A 26,398-nucleotide genomic window follows, 5' to 3' on the forward strand; every position below is an offset into this window, starting at 1 on the left:
AAAAGGGCTCCTTTTCCTCACTGGCACCCCGGGGAGCAGAACTAGAACTGCCTGAGATACGGACAAAATGGTATGTTAAAAATGGTATGTTACAGGTACCTGTAAGAGAGGCAAACTGGTAAGACGCTGAGAGACGTTGAGCGCAGAGTGAAAAAGCCTCAAGTGGATTTGTTTGTAAGTTTCTGTGGAATGTGGCAGTAGTTTGTGTTCCAGGTGGGGCGGGTATCAGTTCCAGCAGCTCTTGCCCCACAGTGGGGCAGTAGCAGAGGGCCGGTCGTGGCTGCCTGGAGCAGAGCTGGCGCAGCAGTGGGTCGGCGGAGCTTGGGCAGGGCAATAACAGCGTTGCCAGTATTGTTGTGGTGCAGGAGCAGTGGTGGCTCCAGTTTGATTTGTGGTTTAAAGGCAGCATGTTGGTAATTTTCAGTTTGGGTCACCAAGCCTGCAGGTGTTGGTGTGTGGTGGCTCCTTTTGTGGGCTTTTTCCTAATGGCATAAACTGGTGGAATTATAATTAGGGTATCAATGACTATGAAGCCTCCAGGCCAGCTGTTAGCCATCACAGAAGGCCTGCATCTGCACAGGATGGCTTGGTGACCCCCTCCTCCTTTGGATTTGCCTAGAAATGCCAGTGCCCTTTCTACCTCAAATACAAGCACCATGGCACACCTGGGCAAAAACAGGCCAGTGGGCCATACTCCAAAGGCCATGTGGTCTGGAGAGGAGAAATGAAGAAGAGCCTTCCCCACTTAGAAACCATACCAAAGAAGACATAAATGTGACTTAGCACCATTCAAAAACAACTGGCAATCCAGAAGGAAATGTTGAGTTTTCTGAACGAGTCAGAAGGAGGGGAATCTTCCAAATGAGTTGAGGTTTGAGAAACTTTATTTATTTATAATCCTGTTCTACAATCCTAATCCACAATCCTTTTCTACAATCCTACTCTATGAGGATTGCAGAGTTAATATCTTGACACGATCGTTACATTCTTGTCTTCTTCTCCTTCGTTGAAATGATGAGTGGTGCCAGTGTTGACACTGGATTGGCTGATGTTACAAACGGATGCTGTTCACAGGAAAAAAACCCAACAAACAATAAATCATGACTTTCCAAGCTCAGTCCTTCACAGGCTCAATCAGAGGACCAATGGAACCACCTGCACATCAACATTCATGTGCAGAATCTTGCCATCGCAGGCAAACCTGACCCAGAATCCCATTAATCTGTTTATCTTGGTGTCTTCATCTTGCTGGGATTTTTGCCCTGCAAGGGCTCTGGAAATGGCGCTTTCTCTCCTTGGTGTTTCTTTCTTTCAGGAAACTCCAAAGACTCACATAGGTCCCTCTCTTGGAAAGACAGGCATCATTCTAATTTCCACAGGCAGACAGAGCAGTGTCTACCTTTCCATGCCCTGCCCCTCCTGTGCTGGATGGCACCTTCCTTCCTTCCCAGCAGGGACAGCTGAGTGTTACTGGGTCCTGCAGCTCCCTCTCTGCCACACAACCTGGCAGTAACCCTGGGGCAGTTCCTGTCTGCTTGACCATGCCAGGCAGCAGATGTCCCTCTCAGCTGTCCCTGTTTGTGTGGCAGAAACCTCTAAGAGTGGGGTGGGGGGCACAAACCAGGGCCCCTCAGAGGCTCACAGTGAGCCCGCCACAGCCCCTCCTTCCCACAGCCAAATCTCTGACCCCTCGGCTGGGACTGGCTTCCTTGGGTTCTTCCACCACCATTTCACACCTCTGGACCCTGCATTGCTCTACTTCACTCTTTTTGCCATTAGATAAAACTGAACAGACACCAAATTACAAAACAGGGCAACAGAAACAGTCAGAGGACAGAGCACCTCTCCTCTGAGGACAGACTGAGAGTCCTGGAGTTATCCAGCCTGGAGAAGAATAGGCCCCAGGGAGGCATTACTGCCACTTTCCAAAACTTCAGTGTGGCTTCTGAGGGAGTGACACCTTTTTTAACATGTCCAGTTACAAGAAGATGTGGGGTAATATTTTTAAACAAAAACGGAGATCAAGTTAGAGTAGATCTAAGGAAGAACTTGTTTACTAGGAGCATGGTGCAACTCTGGCACAAGTTGCCCCAAGAGTTGGTAGGTGCCCCATCCCTGGAACGTTCCCAGATCAGGTGGGACAGGGCTCTGAGCAACCTGATCTCTAATTTAAAGATTTCCCAGCTCATTGCAGGCTGTTTGGACCAGATGACCTTCACAGCTCCCTGCCAGCCCCATCCAGTCTAGGGTTCCTTACCCTTTTCACTTGAACAGCACCAAGATTGGAGGTGGGGAGGAGGAGGGCTCATCTGGACTTCAGTGGAGGAGAAGCCCATCCCTGGGACACTGTTTCAGCTGCAGCCCCTTTGCATTTTACCTGCAGGAGCTCTTTGGCAGACCAGCGCTGTGCCTCGTCTGTCTCCAGGCAGCAGCTCAGGAAGTCCTGCAGCCGAGGTGAGAAGAGGTTGGGCTGCCGCAGCTTTGGGGTCCCTCCTGTGCCTGTCAGGAGTTGAGCCTGGAGAAAAAGGAAACATGAGGCTCCACCTGCTTCTTTCCCAGATAACTGCTCTCCCAGATCCCATTGATTAACCTCCACCCTGCACTGGCAATTTCTGCCCTGGCAGAGAGGCAGAGATGACTTTCCTATATCAACACAACACCCAAACCCCAAAGCAGCCACAGCTTTTCCAACATCCAGCGGATATTGCCTTGTCAGCTGATTTCATTGACTGGCCTAGTTAGTGGGAACTACATCAGCAAAAAGATGTTTGCTTCTTTGAGGGTTTGCACCAGCTTAACAGGCTATTTGGAAGAGGGTCTTTGCTATATTAACTAACTCTATTTCCAAAAATTATTACATGAAATGCATCTCTGCAGTGGTTGTTGGTCCCTTAAGCACAGCTGCCATAAACCAAAACTCATCAAGCTTTTTGTCCTGTTGCAGTAAACAATGGGAATTGGAAGAAATAAAGGAAATCCACCAGGTATTCCTCAGATAAGGAAACAAACCTTTGGAATCTCATATTCAACACAGACACATTAAGATGCATGCACAAATGCACTGGAAGGAAAATGCCTGTTTGGGCACACAAACAGGAAACATCTGCAGCTCTGTTTCCCAGCAGTCTGCAAGTTTCAGCCTCTTTATGTGGCAAAAAGAAATCTTTTCATGGGCAAATGGGAAGAAGGAGAAGTGCTATCCCTATGGCAACCCTCTGCTCATTTGGATACTCCAGTCAATGCATTAATGGTGTGCCATTGCAGAAACTGCCGGGCAAGAAATGGGAGGTTTTGGAAGGTTCTCCATGACATCAGGCTCTGGCTTGGTCTCCATAAAAAATGTCCATCACAATCGTAACAGCTCAGTGCTGGTGGCACTGACATAGATGGTGACCAAAGACACTTTGTTATTATCCTCTTGAACCCAGAGGAAAATTTCCAAGCCTAAAACAGCAAACACACTCCGCTTGAGTAAAAATAATTATGGCAGCTTTCTTTCCTTCTCCCGCACCGCCAGAGGTCACAAAGGGGGTTTTATCCTGTCCCTCTGCAGCTGAGCTCAGCCACTGGACATGTTGAGGAGCTGAAATCCTCACTGTCATTAGAACTGTGCAAGCCAGGGATGGCTCAGCTCCTGCAGTAAAGGAACACAGCACTGGCATCCACCACACCCCTGGATCCCAGCCACAGGCACCTGACTGCATCTCATCAACTTGTTCAAGTACCAAGAAACAGCCAAGGGTTTGGTGTGCAATTCTAGCTGCAGTCGGAGAAAAACACATCTTAAGCTTATCCAGGCAAACCAAGGATATGACAGAACAATGAACAGACTGTTTGAAAGACTGAAAGTTTCAAAGACACACAGGAAAATATGCTGCAATATGCAGGAAAATTGATGTGCTGTGGTTAGAAAAGGAAAAAGCAAGCTGAGCTGCTTGGGCACTGCTTTGGTGGTTGTTTTTATCTATTTTTCTTTTTCCTTTTTCTTACTTTTTGTATAAAATTGCACCTCAGAAGATTCAACCTCCATTTTGAAGGAGATTTATCACATATCTAACCATTTCACTAAAAAATACCTTTCCTTCAGAAACAGAGCTCCAACAGTGTTCAAAAAGCAAATGAGAAATGTCAGGCATGGCTGCAGCCAAAACGGCAGGTTGTTGAACTGCTTACCTGCCACTTCCCTTATGAAGCAGCCAAAACTACAGCAGATGCTGATGTGCTGAAATGCAGGGATGTTTTTGGAAGGGAACCTTGGTGGAAGTGGTGCCAGCAGATGGCAATGGGATTTTATCCAGTGGCACACAGAACATGGCACAGGTGAGAAAGACAGTGGCATCACTAAGTATTTGCTTCTTACCCAGACAGAAGTTTCATTCCAGTAAGGAACTTCTTGTTCCACCATTTCAATGCCCACAATTCCAAGAGACCATATGTCCACTTTGGGGCCATATGGTTGACCTGCCATGACTTCAGGTGCCATCCACCCAGAAGTGACAGCCACTGAGCTCTGTCTACTCTCTTCAGGGGTGAGTTGAGCAAATAGGTCAAAATCAGCTGTGGAGAAAACAACACACCATGAAAGCCAGCTCAGATTAGGAAACCAGGCAAAAGAATTCCCCACTCTCACTCAAAGAATGTGCTCTTGATGAATCTCCTGGAGAACTGACCATGCTCAGTTTCCTTAGGGCTTTAGCCAAGGAAGTAAGGAATAGGCTACTTCCAGAAAAACCCAGGTTTTTAAACAAGCTCACATCAGTGGCCTTTGTTCCCCTGAAGGTTTAGATTGTATCTCCCTCCCTCTGGAAGGGACACACACAGACCAACACCACTCTTGACTGCTTGTGGTTCCTCATCATACCTCTGTGCACATTGCAACTGTGCCCACAGTCCATAGCAGGAGCCCCTGCACTCCCACCAGCACCATTTCTGGGCAGCTGGCACTCACTCAAAGCAACCCCACACCCCACATCCCTGGAACACTGCCCTGACCAAGGATACACTGACCCAGCTTGACAGAGCCATCAGTTCTGAGAAGGATGTTGCTGCTTTTCACATTTTGATGGATCACATGATTTACATGAAGAAAATCCAGTCCTTGTAGGCACTGGGAAAGAAAACAGAAACAGGAAGGCAAAAATCAGTGATGTGAGTTCATCACATAGGAAAGGAAACAGCTCTAAATGATTCCCTTTCCAAGGGAATGGGGAGGAATGGCAGAACACAGAGCCATTGACTGGAAGAGCTTGCTGCTCCAACACCAGCAGAGCAGGATCTTTCTAAGGAAAGGTATGTCAGCTTCTGAAAGAGCAACAGCAGCTGCTGTTGTAGGCTGTCCCCTGCAAACCAGGCAGAATGACTGCTACTGCAGTGGATGTGTTCTCCATGCAGAGGACAAACAAGGGTATGCCAAGAAAGAAAATGTTCCTCCCTTTACTGTGAAGTGGATTGCTTTGGGGTGGGAGGCTACATGACAAAGATTTTACTGTTGGCCTCAGCATAGACTTGGAAGCATCACATTAGTCACCTTTCAGAAGCAAACATTATTTTGGGTGCACTATTATCCTTTTTGAGACCTGTGAGAAACGAGTCTCTCTTTTTTCTTTGCTATTCATTTCAAGTCCTGCCACCAGCACCTTTTCTTTTACAGGCAAGGAATGCAGTGCAGACAGGCTCCAGGTAAACATTTAGAGAGGCAGGATGGAGAACAGCAAATGCAAATACAAGAGACAGAGTGAGTATACAACAGCAGGAGATCAGAGTGTAGGAATAGAGTAGAGTGAATTCTGGGGCACCGGCAGACAATTCACATGAGATGCTTTTACTTTCACACAGAGTACCAGTAACACAGAAACAAAGCTTGGCACATGAAATCTCTCCAGTTCTGAGCCTCAGTTTCCCAGACAATCCTGCCCAAGCCCTCGGAAGCACAGGTGGGATCCCTGACCTGCAGACTGACAGCTGCCATCTCATCTTCAGACAGGTAGGTCTGGCTGATGACATCACTCAGAGTGCCTCCATCCATGTACTCCATAACCAGCCAGAGCTCCTGATCCACAAGGTAGCTGAAAGAAGGAAACAAAAGTGTGGATATGAATGTGCACGGCAACGTTGCTGTTTGGAAAAGACAAGGGTTGATTCTTGTTTCCGGGTCCCTTTCTGACAAGGACAGATTAAAAGGAATAGACATTCCCTCCAGGCTGTGCAGTGTTTTCAGTGTGTGCTGTCTCAAGGAGAATGACACATCTGTGAAAAATAGATGTGTAAGATGGCCAGCAAGAAAAAAATGCCGTTTAGTAACAGATCAAAAACCTATCACACCGTGTGTTTCTGGAAAAAAAGCACCTAGTGTCCCTGACATGCACAGCAATGGAAAAGACGAGACACAATCCAAGGGAAATCCTTGCTAGTTTATCCACATGTAGGAAGACACTTGAAATAAATCAAGCCCCAAAACAACGAGGTGGCATTGAACTTAGAGGCCATTGATTGCAGAATCAGCCATGAACCAAACTAATTGATTTATTAAGATACAGTTGATCCAGGTTTTTGAACAATTTTCAAACTACATGTGCCAGGGAAGACTCATGCAGACAAGATGCACTCTCTTCCCATCCACTGAGAATGAGCAGAACAATAATAATTTACTAATAATTACCAGCTCTATTTTCTGCCAGTGACCAAGGTTTTTACCTTGCATATTTGCAGTGTGTAAACAAAGAGTCATGGGACAAAAGCACAACAACTCACCAGTCAAAACAGTTGACCAGGTTGGGACTCCTATTCTTCCTCATGACCATGAGTTCATTGACTTTTAGTTCCTCCATCCTCAGTCCATGGAGGTTTATTTTCTTTATGGCCACCTAAAATGACACTGAAACTCAGTAACTTGAAAAGTTTGAGGCAGGAGACCACAACGTGCACATGGAGTGAGTGAATTTGCAGTGACACAGCTGAGCTGAGCCAAAGTGCCTTGTAATTAGACATTGGAGTAATTAGGAACTGACATTCCAACATCTCATTTCTCTGCTCTCTTAAACACCAGTTTCAGGACACGTGGCCACTGACATTTTGCTTTGTCCACTTGGTAACAAAGATGTCTCAACTATAACCCACAAAGCTCTGACCACACTCTCTGCTGCTCTGTCTGGGATTCAGAAGTAATCCGTGCCTTGGGACTCAGTGGATACATCCTGGGCTATAAGCAGGGCTTAGGGCTTTTAGGGACGCCTTGCAGATCTCTCCCTATGTGCAGTTCCCAAGTGCAGCACTGCAGGTGGCTAAGGAACTACCAGGAACATTCAGATGTATTTGCTGGCAGCCAGAAATGATAACACAGTTCTGAAGCTGTAGCCTCAAAGAGCAGTGAGGTGTCCAAGGCACCACCTTTGTTTCAGCAAACGAGAGCGAGTGAGCGCGTTCTTCTCTCAAAGGAACCGCTGCCCTCCTTGCCTTCCTTCTGGCAGCTGAGAAGGACAAAGACTATCCCAAGTGCAATTTGCAGGATGGCACCAGTCTCTGCTTCCTGTGCCTTTACTGCAGGGCTCTACCCAAATCTCCAGCCACAGCTCACACCAGAGGGGAAAGCCCTCAAGAGCTGCAGAGTCCTCAGGGGCTGTTGACATTTACCTCTCTTCTTCTGGCATTGTCGAATGCTCTACAAACCTCTCCAAAAGCCCTACAAACAAAACAAAGCAAAGAAATAAGAAGCCATTAGAATTTGGAGTGAAAGCCAGCCCAGACATGAGATCTCTCCCATAAGTGCCTAAAACCTGCAGGTTGCAGGAGGGATCTGCCAGAAGGCTGATGATGCATTTTCCTCTCAAGTGCATGGACACTGGGCCTGTTCCTGGAGTGTTGGGGTTTACTGCCTCGGCTCAAAAAGATCTTTGATCTCAGCTTGAAGGCTCTAAACTGTGCAGTTCTTATCCTAACCATGGAGTATTTCCTTCAACAAACTCTTGGAAAGAAATGTTCCTGAGAACTGTTATCTCACAGCTATCATAGCAGGTAGGTTGCTCTTTCAGGCAAGCAAGATCCTTCTCCTTTCATTAGTGTGACTCTATGATGTGGAGATGTTAAAAAATGCTAAGGAAATTAACACAGAGCTGTCCCACACTTGAGAGACAAGGAGATCTTTCAGGTCCTATTCCTTGCTGCAGGCAAGACCTTGGAAGCATGGAGATGTCTTTGACAATGTCTTCTGGCCACGCTCACAAATTCTGACCAGTAGTGAGAACTGGGATAATCTAACTCCAGTGTCTGAATGTGTCTTCAGTTTGTCTGACTTCACACTTGATAGACATTCTACCAGCAAATCCCCTGGCCCATGGTTGTGGAGAAGTAACTGTGGCTGGACTCACCCACTGCCAATGTTTTCCAGTTCAGTGTATTTTGTCACAAGATTTTCCATGTTCACTGTTTTCTCTGAGGGAAACAAAATGCAAGATGCTCACTTTATAGCAGATTTCAGATTCCAGAAGATAAAAAGGCAGCCCCACTTTCTGGTCTCTGAACCCTTTATGGTTGGCTGAGTAACAACAACAACAACCAGGCAGACAGCTCTGCAGCACACAGAGTGATTTTCCACAGCAGCTCCTGTGGGGAGTCCTAAATGTCCCTATGACACCAAACTGAGGAGGAACATTTGGTACAGCTAGGCTGACACATGCACACAACACACTGTTCCTCAGACAAGAGATACACATGACCTACTCAGTAGCTCCAAGTACTCCTCCTCAGTCTCCTGTTGCTGAGCAGCAGCCAGGTCAGTGCTGGAGATGAACAAACTGCCCAGGGTCCTCTTCTCAGGCTGGGGAAAAAAGGCTCCTTTAGACAATGCTGCTGCTGCCGCAGGTTCAGTAACAGAGCCTGTGTAGATCTTAGTAACAACTTTGTGTCAGAAAGATGGCTGGAAGAGATTACTTTGAGATCTCTTTCCAAATGCAAGCCCTTAGGAAGATGTGGTCAGCCACATGCAGAGCTCTTAAAATGAATTATTTGGATGTCCACTTCTCAAACTGGATGGATGAAAACCAAAGGCTGGTTTTACTCGAGTTCATGGCCATATTCATGTTCCATTTTAATGGATTTTCTGAAGGATGACAGCCACAATGACCATTCCACTTCCTCCCCAAGGATTCCTTTCTCCCTCCAAGGGCGGCAGACACACTTTTTCAAATGTTCTACCTCCACCCACGGAGATCTCTTTTCTTGCACCATCTTCAGGATGTGACCAACCTGCAGCATGTCCAATTGGGATCGCTCCCATGCCTCACGCCGACAATGGGGCTTTTTGTTTCCAGTCTTTTGCTGAAAGTCTTTGCAGGCTGGCAGGTGAGATGTCAACACTTCCACCTCAAGTCAAACAGAAAAAAGCAGTCAGAGACTACAATTTGTCCCTGTTGGCCAAGAGTCTCGACTGTGAGGAAAGGCAGAGAACAGGTTTACAAGGGCTACAGACAGCTTGTTTCAATCCTCCATCTGGGTCACCATGTCCCACTGTAAAATACCTCAAGTAACAAGGAGAGCAGTAACAGGCCAGCAGGAATCAATTTGAATGACTGCTGGCCAAAAGGCCAAAGGATCAGCCTCACTGTGCAGGGATGACATTTGAGATTCAGCACTCCAGGAAATGTCCTTCAGAGTGGCTGTGATAGATTGTGCAGCAGGATAGCACTCAGAGGCATCACCCCAACCCCTGCTGCTCTACAGTGGAAAGGCAAGAAGGGCAGAAAGCATCAGTTTCGTGACTGCACTGGCTACTGTTGTTTCACTCACTTGCTTTTCTACAGCCTGAAGCAGAGGATTACATTTCTCTCTGATAATTTTTATTTCTTCCTCCAGCCTCTTCTCCTTTTCCTTCATCTTAGCCTCAGTTTCCTGCAGTTCTGCATCCAGCTGGTCCTTGAGGTTCTGCAAAAAACCAGAGAAATGTTTCTTAAATCTAGTGTCTGCCACTCTTGCACCCACCTGCTTCTGTTGATCGCCTCTCTGTGGATGGAGATGCATCTCCTCATTGCCTCTCATGCCCTCCTTGTGCTTTCTCTTCACTGCCATGATGGGAATCCGAGCTTCGGGTAGCTCTGCTTGTGGCTCTGCCTTGATGTTCTGTACATACAAATGCAGAGCAAGTCACAGGGAGCTGCCACCAAGTTCAGATTTTTCCTCTTTCAGCCTCAAAATCAAATTCATTCTGCCACTTCTTTTTGCTTCCCTACCCACCTCTGCTTCCATTGTGACCCTCTTGTCCCAGAGCTGATCTCTGCAGGTTACAAGGCTCTGTGCTTTCACTGCCTCTGGGACTCGTGGCCTCAGTCCCAAGAGCTCTGTTGTATGCCCCTGTTCCTGCCCTTCACTCTGTCACCTGGTGAGCCAGGCTTACCTGGCCATTCTCTTGTTGTTCTTCCACCTGCTGCCTGAGCTGCTTTTCCTGCTCCTGGGCTAGGAACAGCTCTCCCTGAGGCTGGCATGGCACCTCTTCTAAAGCCATCTGCTCATGCTCTTTCTCTAGAAGGGCCTGCACAGAAAGCAAGAGAAGATGGGCTTCAACTTCCCAGACAGCATTTGTGGGCCAAGTCTCTAAGAGTGATGGGCTCACACATTCCCAAAGCACTGTGCTGCTGCTCTCCTGGGTCATTCTCTGCCCATGGGGAGGCACAGATTCCAAAGAGACACTGGCAGTACAATCAGGGTCCGTCTGGGACTGAAGCTCCAATAACCTCTCAGGCAGCTGACAGGGAAGGGGTGGCATTTCTCAAGGCTCTGCTGAGGGCCTCCCTCCACTTCTGCTGTGTCCTCTTTATCTTTTCATTGTGACTGACACCCAGCCCTGTCCCACAGCTCCATCCTGGCTCTGCAGCTGGCTTCCAGTGTGGGCTCACTCCTTGTGAGAGACACTTCTGGAGTTCATGTTCTCTTCAGACCTGCACCACTATTCCTGCCTTTCTGACATCTACACTCTTGTTAGAAATCCTGGCCATTCAGGAGATAAGGATGCATGTAAAGATCCTCTGATGGAGGTCAGAAAGCCTCTAGAGCCACCTCAGTATACGGAGGAGACCAAGGTGTTTATTCTTCCTCTTTTGTCAGCTGAGAATTCAGACCAGTGGTAACAGAGATGCTCATAACAGCCCAACAACAAATGAACTTAAGCACCCCTAGGGATGCCAATGAAGAAAATCATGTATCATGTGTTGTGTGTATGACCAGAGTCACTCATCACCAGCTAAAACATGGAATTGTTCCACATTACTGGGACAGGGAGAAATTTAAATAAACTGGGGGCTTTAGGGCAGAAGAGGCTGGAGGAGGAAAACACCCATGAGGGGAAAATCAACCATTTCTGGAGGGAAAATATCTCTGCCTGCTCAGGATCAGTTGACAGAACGTGTCTGTCCTCGTCTCTTGAAGGGATGCCTTTAGGTGAGTTTTGCACCTCCAACTCTCTCTGACCAGAGCCGGGAGCAATCAATTATGTAAATGTTACATCAATAGATACATAGATAGATACATGACACATAGATACATGACACATAGATAAATAGATACATAGATACATAGATACATACATGACACAGAGATACATGGATACATATAAACACAGAAAGATACATAGATAGAGCTCACTTATATAATTTCTCTCACTCTCTGTTCCTACACACATCACCACTCGGCAGCCAATGTCCCTAGCAATAGCAGTCCTGAACGTGCTCTCCTGTGGCATCAATAAACCCCACTTTTGGGGAATCTGGAGCATGTAGGTCCTTATGGAATGAGATCAGACCCAGAGCACTGCTCTGGGAACTGAACTCTTTGTGCATCTGTGCTCAGACGAGTTCTCTTGGTCACAACCGCACTGACAGTGGTAAAGTGGCTGTAATCAGAAAGGAAGCCCAGCCCCTCCCAGCTCCTCTTATCTGAGAGGACCAGCTGGAATTCAAGAATGTTGGTTTCCTGCTCAACTCGCAAATGCAATTCAGATTGTAATATTGGACAATTGTTGATCCTCAAGGCTGCCAAAAGGTAAGGGCTCTGTAAACCAGAAAGTGATGTGCAAGGTCATACAGCCTGGCATAAGAACAGCTCCTTCTGCACTAATATCCCTGAACCAAAAAATGTCTTTGCGTGCAGGAAAATGTTGAGCAAAATCACCTTTGCTTGCTAGAGGAAGAAAATAATCAAGAAATCTGTTCCTAGCAGAAAAACAACCCAACAAACAAAACGATCAAAGTGCTACCTACTCTAGTTTCTAAAGCATCTGGATGCAGTGATGGGATGCTTGGCATGGGAAAGGCCCTGGTGGTAAGCACTGTCATGTAGGCATTTCTGGACCTAGAAGGTCCCCCGACTAAAGCTCCTGGAGCACATCCTCACTGGGCTTGTGTTCCCACCCATTCCCAGCTCCCTTGCCCTTCCCTGGACACACTCCAGCCCCTCAATGTCTTTCTGCTCCAGAGGGGCCACAACTGGACAGAGCACTCGAGCAGCGGCCGCAGCGGTGCCCAGCACAGGGCACAGCTCACTGCCCTGCTCCTGCTGCCCCACTATTGCTGACACACGCCAGGATGCCCTTGGCCTTCTTGGCCACCTGGGCACACGCTGCCTCATGTTCAGCTGCTGTTGACCAGCACCTCTGGCTCCTTTTCTCCTCGGTAGCACCGCAGGCACAAAGTTGCACATTTGACTTAGAATAAATCATTGAAAATTCCACTATGTCTTTCCTCTTCTTAGCAACACAAAACAGCAGTCCAAGTTTTTCAGCTTTTCCCCCTCTCCAGGCTGCAATGGTGTTGGGGGTTGAGTGTTTTCTATTACTGTGTTAATTTAAAGAATTTTTCTCATTATCATGCCAATAGACCTGGCGGAGTTACCCACAGGGCCTTTGAGGACACCAGACAAAAGGGGTAGGTGGAAGCTGAGCTTCCATAGGGGACTCGTGTTTCCGGCGAGCTCGGAGGAGGACCCGCCATCTCCAGCCACACAGCTGAACGCAGGAGAGCCAGATAGTCTGTGATCAGCTGCCCTGTATCTGCCCCGTTCCAGCCTCCTGCCTCTGCGGACACAGCCAATCACCCGGACACAAATGGTGAGCGAGGAGCTGCCCGCTCCAGCCATTCCCACCCGAGACCGGTGTGGCCGCTGCCGCCCCCTCCTGCCCCTGCTCCCGCCTGCTCTCTGCAGCTGCCGGGTTTTGTTCAGCACCGGGACCGAGGGAAGAGAGTGTGTGCCTGCAGCTAAAGAAAGGACTGGAACCAAGTCATCTGTTCTGTTTTGTTGGTAATTTTAACAACTGCTGTTTTTTCTGCTTGTATGGTTAGATATATTATAAAAGAGCTGTTATTCCTACCCCCTTATCTCTGCCTCAGAGTCCTTGTTTCAAACAATTATAATACTTGGGGGGCATGCAATTAAAGTCTCCATTTACAAGGAAAACTTCTGTCTTTATCAGCAGACAACTGTCCTTCAAACCAGGACAAATGGCATTTTCAACCGGAGTTATCAAGGCAAACCACACAATAGAAAGTAACTAGAGACACATGCATCCTCTGGGTTCTGCCTCAGAAATGGGTTCAGAACTATGCAGTTTTCGTCATTTGGCGCACAGGACATTCCTAGGCCTACAGGGATTCATGGAAAACACAATAATCTCTTTGTAGCTTATCGAAACACAGGTGCACTCAGACTGCACTCTGCTACTGACTACCCTGCCTGAAGAGCAAAAATAACGACCTGGCAATAAAAACAACAAATCCCTGGCTTCAAGCTGCAAGTCCACAATGTGTCTCTGAAATACTCCAAGGTAAACACACCCAAGAATCTTGAGAGGACAAAGCATCCCAAAGAACCTGTGTGATCAGATCAACTGTTTTGTGCCTATAGCTCCTTGGCCAATCTGTGAAGTGGGACAGGTCTCTCCATACCACAGTGTCCCCTATGTATCCAACAAGGCTGAGCTCCAGGTCTTTGACATGATCCCTCCTGGGGCTGGGAAGCCTTCACAATTAATGTTGCTCCTTCCAGAACCCCAGCAACCTGGGGCCAAATCATGCCAGAACAAAGCTCATTATCAAGCTCTCACAGGCTGGGGGGAATAGCTATGTCCTGACAGAACCCCAGCACTCTGCATCCTCAGCCACCAATAGCAAGTGCTGACTGCTCAAGATCTTGCAGCTCTGTCTTGTACTACAGACAACACCAGCAAGGCCTGGCACTTACTGCCTCAGAATATTCAGACTGCGGTGTCTCCACAGCTGAAGACTTGTGCTCAATTTCCTCCTCTTTGGCCTCTTCCCCAGGAGCTGAGGGACTCAGTGGGTAGTCTTCTGTTGGTTCTGGACTCTGTGGACAGAGAGAAGCACGACAAAGAGGCCATTACCTATCATGTATACCCTTATTTCTATTCAGCTCTACAACCTGCTCTACTAAGGAAAAATCATAAACTGTTACAGCAATGGGATTATAAGTCACTCAAACAAAATTATATTGGCTGATCCAAAAGAACTGCATGTGGCTTCAAATTCAACATTCCTCCCTGGCTACTACCAGCAAGCAACCTTCTCTCTGAAAACAGAGCTCAGATTCCTTTAAAGCCTCGAAATGGAAAATCAGGGAATACTCATCTGTGGCTGATGCAGATGTGGAAAAATAAAACTCTATTAGAGTCTCATAATAGGCTGAAAAAGAAAATCTTGAGGAAAAGCACCTTTGCTCGCTGCATATAGAGAAAATGAGCATGGCTTCTCCTGGCAAACAAACAACCCAACAATCCAAAGGATAAAAGTGTCGTCTACCCCAGTGTCTAAAGCATCTGGATGCAGTGAGGGGATTCTTGGCATGGGAACGGCCCTCGTGGTGTGGACTGTCGTGTAGGCATTTATGGAAATGTGCCTGGATGGTCCATCATGAGCCTCCCTTTCCCCCAGATTAAGACTCTCTCAGTACATCTACACTGGTGTGCACTCCCACCCCTTCCCAGCTCCGTTGCCCTTCTCCAGACACGCTCCAGCCCCTCAATGTCTTTATGCTCCAGAAGGGGCCCAGAACTGGACACAGCACTCGTCTTGTGGGCCACAGAAGTGGCCAGCACAGGGCACAGCTCACTGCCCTGCTCCTGCTGCCCCACTATTGCTAACACAGGACTGAATGCCCTTGACTTCTTGGCTATCTGGAGACACACTGACTCATGTTTAGCTGCTGTTGACCAGACACTATGCTGCTTTTGCCCAAGTTAACATTTGACTTAGAATACATTATCAGGAATCCCAAGATGCCTTTCCATTGCCTAGCAAAATGAAACAGCAGTCCAAGTCTTTCTGGTTTTTCCCCTCTCCTACCTACAATGACAATTGTGAATTGAGTTATCTAGTCTGACCACGCAATAGAAAGTTCAAGAAACACATGTAGCACCTGGGTTTTGCCTCAGGAATGGGTCCAGAACTATGCCAATTTTTTCATTTGGCACACGGAACATCCCTAGGCCCACAGTGATTCATGGACAACACAATCATCTCTTTACAGTTTATGAAAACACAGGTGCACTCAGACAGCACTATGGTACTGACTGCTCTGCCTAAAGAGGTAAATGAACAACCTGGCAAGAAAGGCACCAAATATCTAACTTCAAGCTGCAAATCCACTATATGTCTCTGAAATACGAACATGTAAGCACAGCCAAGGAGCTTATGGGGGCAAATCACCCCAAAGAGTCTGTGTGGCCAGATCAACCATTTTTGTGCCTGTAGCTCCTTAGCCAGTCTGTGGAGTGGGACAGGCTTCTCCAGACCACAGTGTCACCTATGTATCCAACAAGGCTGATTCCAGGTCTTTGACATGATCCCTCCTGGGGCTGGGTAGGCTGCACTTTTAATGTTGCTCCCCCCCAGAAGCCCAGCAACCTGAGACCACATCATACCGGATCAAAGCCCATTATCAGGCTCCCACAGACTGGTGGGAATTGCGAGGTCCTGAAGGACTCCAGCACTCAGCATCCTCAGCCACCAATAGCAAGTGCTGGCTGCTCAAGAACTGGTAGCTCAGTCTTGTACTACAGCAAGGACTGGCACTTACCGCCTCAGAATATTCAGACTGTGGTGTCTCCACAGCTGAAGACTTGTGCTCAATTTCCTCCTCTTTGGCCTCTTCTCCGGGAGCTGAGGGAGTCAGTGGATACTCTTCTGTTGGTTCTGGACTCTGTGGACCAAGAGAAGCATAACAAAGAGGCCATTACCAATCATGTATACCGTTTTTTACTATTCAGCTCTACAACCTGATCTAGTAAGACAAAATCACAGCAATGGGATTATAAGTCAAGTCACTCTGACAAAATTATATGGGCTGATTTAACAGAACTGCATGTGGCTTCGAATTCAACATTCCACCCTGGCTACTACCAGCAAGCAACCTTCTCTCTGAAAACAGAGCTCAGATTTCTTTAAAGCTCTGAAATGGAAAATTAGGGAATAACCATCTGTGGCTGATGCAGACGTTGAAAAATTAAACTCTATTAGAGTCTCATAATAGGCCGGAAAAGAAAATCTTGAGCCAAAGCACCTTTGCTTGTTGCATAAAGAGAAAATGAACATGGCATCTCCTCCTGGCAAACAAACAACCCAACAATCCAAAGGATAAAAGTGTCACCTATTCCGGTGACTAAATCATCTAGATGCAGTTAGGCAATGCTTGGCATGGAAAAGGCCCTTGTGGGGAGGACTGGCATGTAGGCATTTATGGAAGCGTGCCTGGATGGTCCATCACAAGCCTCCCTTTCCCCAGGTAAAAGCTCTCTGAGCTTATCCATATCGGGACTATGCTCCCATATCTCCACAACTCCCTTGCCCTTCTCCAGACAAGCTCCAACCCCTCCACGTTTTTCTGCTCCAAAGGGCCCAGAACTGGACACAGCACTCGAGCAGCGGCTGCAGCGGTGCCCAGCACAGGGCACAGCTCACTGCCCTGCTCCTGCTGCCCCACTATTGCTGACACAGGCCAGGATGCCCTTGTCCTTCTTGGCCATCTGGGCACATACTGCCTCATGTTCAGCTGCTGTTAACCAGCAACCCTGGCTCCATTTTCCCACGTTAACATTTGTCTTTAAATAAAGCTTTGAGAATTCCATTATGCCTTTCCTATGCTTAGCAACACAATACAGCACTCCAAATCTTTAATCTCTTCCCCCTCTCCAGGCTCCCATATAGTTTTCAACAGGAGTTATCAAGGCAGGCCACACAATAGAAAGTGTCAAGAGACACATGTATCCTCTGGGTTTTGCCTCAGAAATGTGTCCAGAACTATGCAGCTTTTATCATTTGGCACACAGGACATCCCCAGACCTACAGGGATTCATGGAAAACACAATCATCTTTTGTAGTTTATTAAAACACATGTGGACTCAGACTGCACTCTGATGCTGACTGCTCTGCCTGAAGAGGCAAAAGTACAACCTGGTAATAAACGTACCAAAAATCTCACATCAATTTGCAGCTCCACATTGTAAGTGTAAGAACATCCAAGAAACTTGTGAGGACAAACCACTCCAAAGTGCCTGTCTCATTAGATCAACCTTTTTTGTGATTGTAGCTCCTTGACCAGTCTGTGGAGTAGGACAGGTCTCTCCAGACCACAGTGTCCCCTATGTATCCAACAAGGCTGAGCTCCAGGTCTTTGACATGATCCCTCTGGGGGCTTGGTATCCTTCATGCTTCAGGCTGGCCTCAATCAGTATCCCAGCAATCCGAGGCCAAATCATGTCAGATCAAAGCCCATTATCAAGTTCTCACAGGCTAGGGGGAATCGCTAGGTCCTGAAAGGACTCCAGCACTCTCCATCCTCAGCCACCAATAGCATGTGCAGGTTCCTCAAGAACTTTCAGCTGTGTCTTGTACTAAAGACAGCCCAAGCCAGAACTGGCTCTCACCGCCTCAGAATATTCAGACAGTGGTGTCACCACATCTGAAGGCTTGAGGTCAATTTCCTCTTCTTTGGCCTCCTCTCCAGAAGCTGAGAGAGTTAGGGCATAGTCTGCTGCTGGTTTTGGGCTCTGTGGACAGAGAGAAGAGTGAGGGAATGTCATTACCAATCATTTACACCCTTATTTTTATTCAGCTCTACAACCTGCTCTATTAAGACAAAATTTCAAACGGTCACAGCAATGGGCTTCTAAGCCACTCTGACAAATTTATATGAGCTGATTCAACAGAAGTGCATGTGGCTCTGAATTCAACATTCCAACCTGGCTAATATCAGCAAGCAAACTTCTCTCTGAAAACTGATCTCTGAGTGCTTTAAAGATCTGAAATGAAAATCAGGCAATACCCAGCAGTTGCTACTGCAGACATGGAAAAATAAAACTCTATTAGAATCTCATAATATGCTGGAAAAGCAATGAGACAAAGCACCATTGCATGCTGTATAAAGAAAAAATAATCATAAGGTTCCCTCCTGGCAAACCAACAACCAAAGAAAACAAATTATAAACGTGTTACGCATTCCAGTGTCTAAAGCATCTGGATGCAGTGAGGGGATGCTTGGCATGGAAATGGCCCTAGTGTGGAGGACTGTCATGTAGGCATTTATCAAAGTGTACCTGGATGGTCCATCATGAACCTCCCTTTCCCCATTACTGAACCTACCTCAGCACATACAATTTGGGCTTGTGCTCCCACCACTTCCAGCTCCCTTGCCTTTCTCTGGACACACTCCAGCCCCTCAATGTCTTTCTGCTCCAGAGGGGCCACAACTGGACACAGCACTCGAGCAGCGGCTGCAGCGGTGCCCAGCACAGGGCACAGCTCACTGCCCTGCTCCTGCTGCCCCACTATTGCTGACACACGCCAGGATGCCCTTGGCCTTCTTGGCCACCTGGGCACATGCTGTCTCATGTTCAGCTGCTGTTGACCGGGACACCTTGCTGCTTTTGCCCAAGTTAACATTTGACATAAAACACAGCATTGAGAATTCCTCAATGTCTTTTGTCTTCTTAGCAATACAAGAAATCAGTCCAAGTCCTGCAGCTTTTTCCCCTCTCCAGACTACAATGGCATTTTCAAACAAAGTTATCAAGTCAGACCACACAATAGAAAATGTCAAGAGACACATGTAGCCTCTTGGTTTTCCCTCAGAAATGGTTCCAGAATTATGCAGTTTTTGTCATTTGGCACACAGGACATCCCTAGGCCCACAGGGATTCATGGACAGCACAATCATCTCTTTGCAGCTTATCAAAACACAGGTGCACTCCGACTGCACTCTGCTATTTATTGCTCTGTCCCAAAAGGAAAAAAGAATGACCTAGCAATAAAGACACCAAATCCCTGACTTTAATTGCAAGTCCACAATGTGTCTCTGAAATACTCCAAGGCAAACACACCCAAGAACCTTGAGAGGACAAAGCACCCCAAAAAACCTGGGTGGTGAGATCAAGATTTTATGTGCCTGTCGCTCCTTGGCTAGTCTGTGAAATGGGATAGATCTTTCCAGATCACAGTGACCTCTATGTAGAAAATAAGGCTGAGCTCCAGGTCTTTGACATGATCCCTCCTGGGGCTTGGTGTACTTCATGCTTTATGCTGGTCTCTATAAGAAGCCCAAGAATATGGGACCAATCATGCCAAATGAAACACATTATCAAGCTCTCACAGGGTGGAGGGAATTGGTACATCCTGAAGGATTCCAGCAGTCAGCATCCTCAGCCACCAATAGCAAGTGCTGACTGCTCAAGATCTTGAGCATGGATGGCTCACCAAAGCTAATCCACTCTTAATTAAACAATGCTTTTGGCCAGAGGGCAAGGCCAAAAGACACAAAAGACTGACCCGCACCCAAAGATTAGATCTTAGAGTTTAGAATGTCACATGCTATGCTAATGTAAGATTTCCTATAGGCTGTATGTAAATGCTATAGAATTAGTATTTTGTATTAGATTGGTTCTTAGGGATTAGAATATTCATGATGGAAGTGGATTTATTGTGTTACAAACGGGAAGTCACTCTCTCCTCCTCTCTTCTCTTTTTCTCTTCCTGTCTTTACTCCTTGCTCTTCTTCTCCCACTTCTCCTCTCCTCTCCCTCTCCCTTTACCCCAATACCCTTTTATCCCATTACTCTTCTCCTCTTCTTCCTCTCTTCTCTCTTTTCTTTTCCTCTTCTCTTCCCCTCTTTACCTTCTTTACTCTCTCTCTATACCCTCCTTCTTCTCTCTTTCTCTCCCCCTTTTTATCTCTTTAATCTGCACGTGGCTGTGCCGGGCAGCTCCTAGCAGACTCCCTTATAATAAACTGCAACTGTAGCTTTTAGCATTTACAGAGCGTCTGAGTCTTGTCCCTCGCGTCCACCCTGATACAAAGAGTCTGCAGGAGTCTCACTCCTGCAGAGTGGCGCCCAACGTCATTTAAAGAACCAGCTCACCCGTTTTTGGTTGCGGGACGTTTTTTCCTGGACGGTAATTATTAAACCTACTTTTACCTACTTTCCTCGCTTGCTGTGAGCACAGCTTTGCGTTGGTTCAGCAACGTAGTGGGCTGGAGCTCTTAAAATATTCTTACTGTCAAGAAAGCCGTGGAGTAAGGGGAGCCAAGCTTTGCACGGACTTTCTGACAGCCCTCGAGCACACAGTTACTGCCGGTCAGTACTGCCTGGAGCTCTCTGAGGGAACCGCCCGCGGCACTCCCCGCCGTGGCACCGAGTACAGCCACACGCTGCGTGGCGGTGTGTGAGTTGTAACTCAGTGGAGGGAGGTCCCGAGTCCGCTACGCCGTTGCACAGCAACGCATACAGCGGTGCTCTGAGAGGGGACCGGAAATACAGTGTCTTCCACCCAGAAAGGACGCCTGGCCAGCGCTTTTGTGGGACCCTGGAAATTACGCACTGTATCAGCGGCAAACCGAGGTTAGTAGTTAAAAGTTAATATAAAAGTTAGTAGTTAAAAGTTAATATAAAAGTTAATAATGGGACAGACTCATTCCGCTCACGAGAGAGACTTGTATAAGCAGTTGAAACATTTATTAAGTTCTCATCACCATGACCTGCCTAAGCAAGAGTTAAAAAATCTTTTGGAGTGGACTTTACTTAATTTTCCTCATGCAGACCGTTCCGTAGTTTTTACCGCAGATTTTTGGGAGAAAGTAGGGGTTAAACTTTTTAACCGCATTTCCCGCCGAGATATGGCTGTAGCAGAACTAGTCCCGGCATGTTGCGCGTTGCTTGAGTTGTTTGTGGACAAGTCCTCAGCAGCCACCTCCCCTCATGCCCCCGCGGTTCCCCCCTCCGTTTCTACAACCCCGATCCCCGCGGCACCGGTCCCCCTGCTCCCCCGAGTCCCGGCCGCAGCGCCTCCAACCCACGTGGTCCCGGGACCCGCTCCCCCGGTCCATCCAGCTTCCCCGGACCCCGTAGCCTCTCCCGCTGCTCCCGCCGCCCCGGCGGGCACCATCCCCCACGCCCCCGGGGCCCCTCCCCCCGCGGTTTCCGTAACCCCGGGCCCCGCAGCGCCAGTCTCCCTGCTTCCCCAAACTCCTGCCGCCACGCTTCCGACCCACGTGGCCCCCGCCCCTCCTCCCCCTCCCTCCGCTCCCGTATCCCCAAACTCCGTCCCCGTAAACCCACCCGCCGCGTCCGCACCCAATCTTGCTAATCTCCCTCCCGTCCCGGTAACTACGACCGTTCCTGTCTCTCATGCTTCCTCAGTAACCCCAAATCCCGCCCCTCCTCTCGCAATCTGCACTTTACCCCACCCCCGGTCCTGGCCCGTCCCCGTCCCTTACCCCTGCTCTCCCCGCCCCCGCGCCCGTCACTGCCATGGCCCCGCCCGTTAGCTCCGCCCCTGCACGCCCACCCGCCAACGTCATCGCCTCCGCCCCGCCCCTCGCTGATGGCGTCACGCCGACCCCGCCCCCCTCCCTCGCTCCCGCGAGTCCCTCAGCCCCTCCCCCAATACCCGGCGCCGCCGCCATGACGCACGTGGCTGCGGCTCCCTTCGTTCCCACCCCGTTGCAGACACACCAGTCTGCAAAATCCATAGTCCCTGCAGTTACGGCATCGGTGCAGTCCAGCGTCCTGACGGACCGGGCTGCGCCGCTCGGCTCCACACCGGCGCTGCCGGCAGCAGCACAGATGCTCCCCGTTCCCAACCCGGGAGCCGCCTGGTGCGGAGTGAGCCCGCCGTCGGAGCTGGCCCGCGCCGATGCACCGCTGCCTGCGCGCAGCTCCACGGATGCGCGGAGCACAACGTCAGCGCTGACCGCGGTCCCGGAGTGCCGAGACGTGCCTGTCGGTCCCACGCCAGCGCTGCAGGCTCCGGCCAGCCCAGTCCTCGGACAGGCGGTGGGGGACGCTCAACCTGGAGCTCCCCCACCTCCTGTGCCGCCTCGAGCCACTGCGTTCCTGCCTCAGTTCTGTCCGGTGACCATCGCAGCTCACCCCCTGAACTCCCGGTGCTCGGCAGTGCCCCACCCCCAGTCGGCAGCGTTCACCGAAAAGCCGTCAGCAAGCAGCCTGCCACAGTCACAGATGCCATGCCTGTCCACATAACACTGAACACAAACACCGTCCATGCAAAGACCTCGCCAGCGCCTCCTGCATCTGCGCTGTCCCCGTCTCTCCTATGTCCCAAAGCGTCCCTTCAGCAGTACCCCTCCGCAGCCCGCTGTCCAGTACTCTGTATGCCTACCGCACCAAAGCCAGATCCACCGCCGGACTTATCCAGTTCAGCCCTGTTATCGCAACCTGGCACACACATTATGCAAAACAGAGGGGGAATTGACAGCATAACACCCCCTGGTTTTGGTTAAAAACTCAAAAACACCTCAAGAAAAAAATTGGAATTTTATCGTTTGCTCAAATGCATGTTAATTTTCTTCCTTTGTTTTAGTTTTTATAGTAAAACTTTATCTGTAAATCAACCTAAGATAAATGCCTGAGTTGCTTTAGCCAAATCTGCAAGCTATGATATCATCTGTCTATTTAACACATGTAAAAATTTTCACAAATTTGCTGCATAAAGTTATCAAACTATTTTGCAAAATATAAAAAATTTGGCTGACCAAATTACAAAAAGTTACTACCTAGCTGAACAGTTTGTTCAAAGTTAAGGCTTTGCCTCTTGGCTAAAGAAACTCTGTTTAACTCTAAAATAAGTTTGTGTATTCTAGTAGTATTAATTTTAGTTTTAATATTTGTACCCTGCAAATACTAATCAAAGCAATATCCAATGTATTAATTGTTGAACAAAACGGGGGAGATGTTGGAGAAGATGAAACTGAGGAATCTTGCAAATATGAATGCTCAGATTCTGGGAATTGTTGGGGAAGGTAGAACAGGAAAGCCCTAGTTACTGAATTACCATAAACACAATAGGATGGCTCACCGAAGCTAATCCACTCTTAATTAAACAATGCTTTTGGCCAGAGGGCAAGGCCAAAAGACACAAAAGACTGACCCGCACCCAAAGATTAGATCTTAGAGTTTAGAATGTCACATGCTATGCTAATGTAAGATTTCCTATAGGCTGTATGTAAATGCTATAGAATTAGTATTTTGTATTAGATTGGTTCTTAGGGATTAGAATATTCATGATGGAAGTGGATTTATTGTGTTACAAACGGGAAGTCACTCTCTCCTCCTCTCTTCTCTTTTTCTCTTCCTGTCTTTACTCCTTGCTCTTCTTCTCCCACTTCTCCTCTCCTCTCCCTCTCCCTTTACCCCAATACCCTTTTATCCCATTACTCTTCTCCTCTTCTTCCTCTCTTCTCTCTTTTCTTTTCCTCTTCTCTTCCCCTCTTTACCTTCTTTACTCTCTCTCTATACCCTCCTTCTTCTCTCTTTCTCTCCCCCTTTTTATCTCTTTAATCTGCACGTGGCTGTGCCGGGCAGCTCCTAGCAGACTCCCTTATAATAAACTGCAACTGTAGCTTTTAGCATTTACAGAGCGTCTGAGTCTTGTCCCTCGCGTCCACCCTGATACAAAGAGTCCAGAAGTCCCCCGCAGTTGGTCACTCTCAGAATCCCAGCAACCTGGGGCCAAATCATGCCAGATCAGAGCAATTATCAAGCTCTCACAGGCTGGGGGGAATTTCTGGGTCCTGACAGGACTCCAGTCCTCAGCATCCTCAGCCACCAATAGCAAGTGCTGACTGCTCAAGTCTTGCAGCTCTGTCTTGTACTACAGAACCAGCAAGGACTGGCACTTACCGCCTCCGGATATTCAGACTGTGGTGTCTCCACAGCTGAAGACATGCGCTCAATTTCTTCCTCTTTGGCTTCTTCTCCCGGAGCTGAGGGAGTCAGTGGATAGTCTTCTGTTGGTTCTGGACTCTGTGGACAGAGAGAAGCACGACAAAGAGGCCATTACCTATCATGAATACCGTTTTTTATATTCAGCTCTACAACCTGCTCTACTAAGGAAAAATCATATACGGTCACAGCAATGGGATTCTAAGTCGCTCCAACAGAATTATATGGGCTGATTGCTCATTTTATAAAGACAAAATGAGCAGAGCTTCTCTTCCTGGCAAACCAACAACCCAAGAAACCAAAGGATCAAAGTGTCACCTACTCCAGTGTCTAAAGCATCTGGATGCGGTGAGGGTATGCTTGGCATGGAAATGATCCTCATGGGGAGGATGGTCACACAGGCATTTTGGAAGTGTGCCTGGATGGTCCATCATGAGTCTCCCTTTCCCCAGGCTGAATATCCCTGAGCACATCCTAACTGGACTTGTGCTCCCACCCTTCCCCAGCTCCCTTGCCTTTCTCTAGACATGATCCAGCCACTCAATGACTTTCTACTCCGGAAAAACTCACAACTGGACACAGCACTCGAGCAGCGGCCGCAGCCGTGCCCAACACAGGGCACAGCTCACTGCCCTGCTCCTGCTGCCCCACTATTGCTGACACAGGCCAGGATGCCCTTGTCCTTCTTCAAGGCAAACCACACAATAGAAAGTGCCACCTGGGCACACACTGCCTCATGTTCAGGTGCTGTTGCCCAGAAACCCTTGCTGATATTGCCCAAGTTCACATTTGACTTAAAATACAGCATCTGAAATTTTAAGGTGTCATTCCTGTACTAAACAACACAAAACAGCAGGCCAAGTCTTGCAGCTTTTCTCCCTCTCCAGGTTCCAATGGCACTATCAAATTGAGTTATCAAGGCAGACCACACAATAGAAAGTGTCAAGACACATGTAGCCACTCAGTTTTGCCTCAGAAATGGGTCCAGAACTATGCCAATTTTGTCATTTGGCATGGCACATCCCCAGGCCCACAGGTACTTATGGACAGCACAATCATCTCTTTGCAGCTTATCAAAACACAGGTGCCCTCAGACTGCACTCGCCTACTGACCGCTCTGCCTGAAGAGGCAAAAGAATGACCTGGCAATAAAGGCACCAAATATCTAAGTTCAAGCTCTAACTCAAGTATGTGTCTCTGAAATACTCCAAGGTAAACACACCCAGGAATCTTGAGAGGACAAAGCATCCCAAAGTGCCTCTGTGATCAGGTCAAACTTTTTTGTGCCTGTTGCTCCTTGGCCAGTCTGTGGAGTGGGACAGATCTCTCCAAACAACAGTTTCACCTATGCATCCAATAAGGCTGAGCTCCAGGTCTTTGACATGATCCCTCCTGGGGGCTTGGTATCCTTCATGCTTTATGCTGTCCTCTATAAGAGGCCCAGCAACCTGGGAACAAATCATGCCAAATCAAAGTCCATTATCAAGCTCTCATGGGCTGGGGGAATCACTAGGTCCTGGCAGGACTCCAGTCCTCAGCATCCTCAGTCACCAACAGCAAGTGCTGACTGCTCAGGAACTTGCAGCTCTATCTCATACTACAGAGAGTTTCAGCAAGGATTGGCACTTACCGCCTCCGGATATTCAGACTGTGGTGTCTCCACAGCTGAAAACTTGCGCTCAATTTCCTCCTCTTTGGCCTCTTCTCCAGGAGCTGAGGGAGTCAGTGGATAGTCTTCTGTTGGTTCTGGACTCTGTGGACAGAGAGCAGCATGACAAAGTGGCCATTACTTATCATGTATACCCTTTTTTATATTCTGCTCTACAACCTGCTCTACTATGGAAAATTCATAAACGGTCACAGCAACAGGATTCTAAGTCACTCTGACAAAATTATATGGGCTGATTTAACAGAACTGCATGTGGCTTCGAATTCAACATTCCAACCTGGCTACTATCAGCAAGCACCTTCTCTCTGAAAACTGAGCCCTGATTTCTTTATAGTCCTGAAATGGAAAATCTGGGAGTTACTAGCTGTGGCTTCTGAAGATGTGAAAAACTAACACACTATCAGAATCTCATAATATGCTGGAAGAAGAAATCTTGAGCCAAAGCACCATTGCATGCTGTATAAAGACAAAATGAGCAGGGCTTTTTCTCCTGGCAAACCAACAAT

The 26,398-nt window shown here is 48.0% G+C and overlaps 1 protein-coding gene across 3 annotated transcripts in view; it reads right to left on the minus strand.

Moving 5' to 3' along the window:
- Positions 1-862: 862 nt before the first annotated feature.
- LOC130257845 (fibrous sheath CABYR-binding protein-like) overlaps positions 863-26,398 on the minus strand; it is a 41,237-nt gene continuing 15,701 nt past the window's right edge. Inside the window, exons 9-25 of one of the 3 annotated variants that reach the window (XM_056500748.1) lie at positions 25,854-25,976; positions 24,182-24,304; positions 17,915-18,037; positions 16,069-16,191; positions 14,218-14,340; positions 10,385-10,519; positions 9,781-10,110; positions 9,241-9,357; positions 8,716-8,812; positions 8,364-8,427; positions 7,630-7,678; positions 6,751-6,863; positions 5,948-6,065; positions 5,008-5,107; positions 4,361-4,557; positions 2,378-2,515; positions 863-1,064 (exon numbers count right to left, since the gene is read on the minus strand). In XM_056500748.1, coding sequence (XP_056356723.1) covers positions 981-1,064; positions 2,378-2,515; positions 4,361-4,557; positions 5,008-5,107; positions 5,948-6,065; positions 6,751-6,863; positions 7,630-7,678; positions 8,364-8,427; positions 8,716-8,812; positions 9,241-9,357; positions 9,781-10,110; positions 10,385-10,519; positions 14,218-14,340; positions 16,069-16,191; positions 17,915-18,037; positions 24,182-24,304; positions 25,854-25,976 — 2,157 coding nt within the window. In that variant the 3' untranslated portion in view covers positions 863-980. The remainder of the gene's footprint in view (positions 1,065-2,377; positions 2,516-4,360; positions 4,558-5,007; positions 5,108-5,947; positions 6,066-6,750; positions 6,864-7,629; positions 7,679-8,363; positions 8,428-8,715; positions 8,813-9,240; positions 9,358-9,780; positions 10,111-10,384; positions 10,520-14,217; positions 14,341-16,068; positions 16,192-17,914; positions 18,038-24,181; positions 24,305-25,853; positions 25,977-26,398) is intronic. The other 2 variants (XM_056500756.1, XM_056500766.1) reach the window with 2 other exon arrangements.

Source organism: Oenanthe melanoleuca, chromosome 1 (assembly GCF_029582105.1).
Source record: "Oenanthe melanoleuca isolate GR-GAL-2019-014 chromosome 1, OMel1.0, whole genome shotgun sequence".
NCBI lineage: Eukaryota > Metazoa > Chordata > Aves > Passeriformes > Muscicapidae > Oenanthe > Oenanthe melanoleuca.